We start from the raw sequence: 2601 nt of genomic DNA, 5'->3' as shown, positions 1-2601 counted from the left end.
AGCTCCCAGGCCACGCCAATGTTGGTGACACTGGTGACACTCTGAGGACTAAAGCTCTGGAGGGCAGTAGTCCCCAAACCTGTTTGATCATGCACGCCCTGCCAGTAAACTCATCTACAAACGGTGTCGCATGCAACTGTTCTAATGTGTCACACTGTACTAACACTGCATGTCCTCTATGACAGAAAAACAGGCGTTTTAAGAGGATAAAAGTTTATAAAAATCAAAGAAAAGTTCCAATATTTTCTGTCCACACCCAGACTTTCAGATCTGGTACACGCCTGCCCCTTTTCTAGGAAACTGCTTTGCCTAGAAGCACCGTTTAGCCCAGGTCGGCTACCAGCTCTCTGCTAAGAAGTCCTCCCTCCTGCACAGCCCAGAGGGCCGAGACACCCCGCGCCAAACGTACTGAGTCACTGACGTGTGGGCAGACGTCATAGAGCTTGGCACCGTCTTCTGTGTTCATAGAGCACCTGAAACAGTGAACATGGGCTTGGTCTCCACGTGGCACAATGACCGAGTCTCAGGGGAGGCGTGGCAGCCAGGACCCAGTGTGGTGCTGATCAGTATCAAAAGGAGTTATCCAGAGGCGCCAACATGTTGCATGCCCTAAAATGGCACAATTCCTCCTCTGTCCGCAGCTCAGCTTCTGAACTGGTACAAGGAACTCTCCTAAAATGAACCAGACCCCAGCCCCAGCTCCGAGTGTCTAAGGTAAAGCATCAGGCCCTAGCAGGTATCCTAAGTGATAATGCTTCTCTCTCTGAATCAAGATACGGCACAGACCAGATGCTGAGTGAGAGAATTCAGCTGCGGTGACAGGAGACAGGTGCCCAGGGTCAGGCCCCGAACATCCACAGCACCTGTCATGGCCCTGGATGAAACCTGTCATCACAGGGCCATGAGAAAACCCCCAACCCCCCTCCTCCCAGTGGCGGCCCCACCGAGCGGATGGCTCCTTTGTGGGGAGCTAGTACCTGGCACCATTGGACAACTTCAGGATGATCTGGTTCTTCAAGTCGTAGACCTTCCCCAGCCAGCTGTCATAGGCTACATAGTCCCCGTACATGAAGGGCTGAAGACCAAGGAGACAGGGCGTGAGAGATGACACTGGTGTCCAGGGCACCAATCCCTCTTGAGGGCAGTGGTCCCCAAACCTGTTTGATCATGCATGCCCTGCCAGTAAACTCAGGGTGCGGGAGATGACACTGGTGTCCAGGGCACCAAGCCAACTTCAGAGAGCCTATGGTCAGGGTCAAGGTGAGGGATGTATCAGGATGTGGAAGACAAAGCCAGACTGGGGAACTGGTCCAGACTGGAGAAGATCAAGAGTTGACCACTAAATGCAAAGTGTGTTCCCGAATGGAGTTCTGGATCCGAAAGGCCAAAAGAGACAACAGAATCGGGCAGTAACGACCAACTCCCTAATCTGGGGGGCCAAACGGTGGTTACACAGGGGAGTGTTCCTGTCTGGGGGACGTGCACATTGTAGTATTTAGGCGTCATGGGGCATCACATCTGTAGCCTGCTCTCAAGGAGAGAGAAGGAAACGTGGGGATGAGGGAGGGGGGAGGAAGGAGGAGGGAGGAGGGAGCAGAGGGAGCAAGTGAACGGCCGTGGGTCCTGGGTGATGCAGGGGGGGTGCAGGAACTCGCAACGTTTGGCAAGTTTGAAATCATTTAAAAAATAAGTTAGTGAAAAGAAACTTGTTTAAAAAAGGACAAGTAAGTGTTAGGGGAGGAGAGAAACTAGGTATGGGATCCACACCTGCAACTGATGCTGGGGTCGGAGCCGCCAAATTGGGGTGTGTCCTGACCTCGTGTGCACACGGTCCCTGACAAAGAGCGGCAGGCGGGCTCCAAGGGGGTGAGTGGCCCCTGAGTTGTGCCACCTGAGCTGCGAGGGGCAGCGCCTGCGCGTGTGGCAGAGGACCATGGAGCCAGAGCGAGGCGGCGGGGGTGTGAGGGGCGGGCAGGGCGGCTCACCCAGATGTGCTGCAGGTCCTTGCTGTTGACGGGGTAGATGATGCAGTTGGTGCCGATGAGCTTGACAGCGCAGTCGATGCTGACGTCTATCACAGTGCCGCACTGGCTGTCCTGGGGAGGAGAAGGCACCTAGGCCCGAGCAGGCACACGGTGCCGGCCACCTTGGGAGGCCCAGCCCAGACGACCCCCACCCACTCCCACGCACTCCCCCGCCAGGGGGACGCAGGACTCACGGTGGATCGCATGTGCCGGACCACATCCCGGGGCACCACGGAGCGGTCCTCGAGTTTCAGCTGCACGAGAAAACACGAGCGGGTGTGAGGGGCTGGCCCAAGTCACCGCAGGGTACGTGCTTCTCCCAGCTTCCTGGGGAAGGTACACACTACAGCTAAGCGCACAACCCCTACGCGCGGAGCATGGTGTTCACACGCGGCGCACACACCTCTAGCTGCACCTACAGCAAGAGACGGACCCGAGGCACTAACTCTCCCCACCGAAAGCCAACGCCGGGCTTACCAGAAGCCATTTCATCACACTGGAAAGTGTGGCTACAGGACAGATCACAAAGGCCTCATTTAAATTCAAGATTTAAGAGCCCATTCCAAAGAGAGTAGAA

The 2601-nt window shown here is 55.9% G+C and overlaps 1 protein-coding gene across 1 annotated transcript; it reads right to left on the bottom strand.

The window, feature by feature from the left end:
- Positions 1-16: 16 nt before the first annotated feature.
- LOC105310436 ((E3-independent) E2 ubiquitin-conjugating enzyme UBE2O-like) lies at positions 17-2314 on the bottom strand. Its single transcript, XM_023526727.1, has 4 exons — positions 2219-2314; positions 1986-2096; positions 978-1075; positions 17-473 (listed from the first exon to the last, which is right to left on the bottom strand). Exons 1-4 carry the CDS (start codon positions 2228-2230, stop codon positions 323-325), a joined length of 372 nt encoding a protein of 123 aa, XP_023382495.1. The 5' UTR covers positions 2231-2314; the 3' UTR covers positions 17-322.
- Between the last annotated feature and the right edge of the window lie 287 nt (positions 2315-2601).

The sequence above is a fragment of the Pteropus vampyrus genome, unplaced genomic scaffold (assembly GCF_000151845.1).
Source record: "Pteropus vampyrus isolate Shadow unplaced genomic scaffold, Pvam_2.0 Scaffold3428, whole genome shotgun sequence".
NCBI lineage: Eukaryota > Metazoa > Chordata > Mammalia > Chiroptera > Pteropodidae > Pteropus > Pteropus vampyrus.
Note: the sequence above shows the minus strand (reverse complement) of the source record. Positions and strands in the feature narration are given on the sequence as shown.

Excerpts from the sequence above, each read along its gene's own strand:
- LOC105310436 (XM_023526727.1), bottom strand. Across the intron at positions 1,076-1,985 it reads AGGACCTGCAGCACATCTGG|CCCTTCATGTACGGGGACTA; the intron begins GTGAGCCGCCCT and ends CTTGGTCTTCAG. Across the intron at positions 474-977 it reads AAGTTGTCCAATGGTGCCAG|GTGCTCTATGAACACAGAAG; the intron begins GTACTAGCTCCC and ends TCACTGTTTCAG.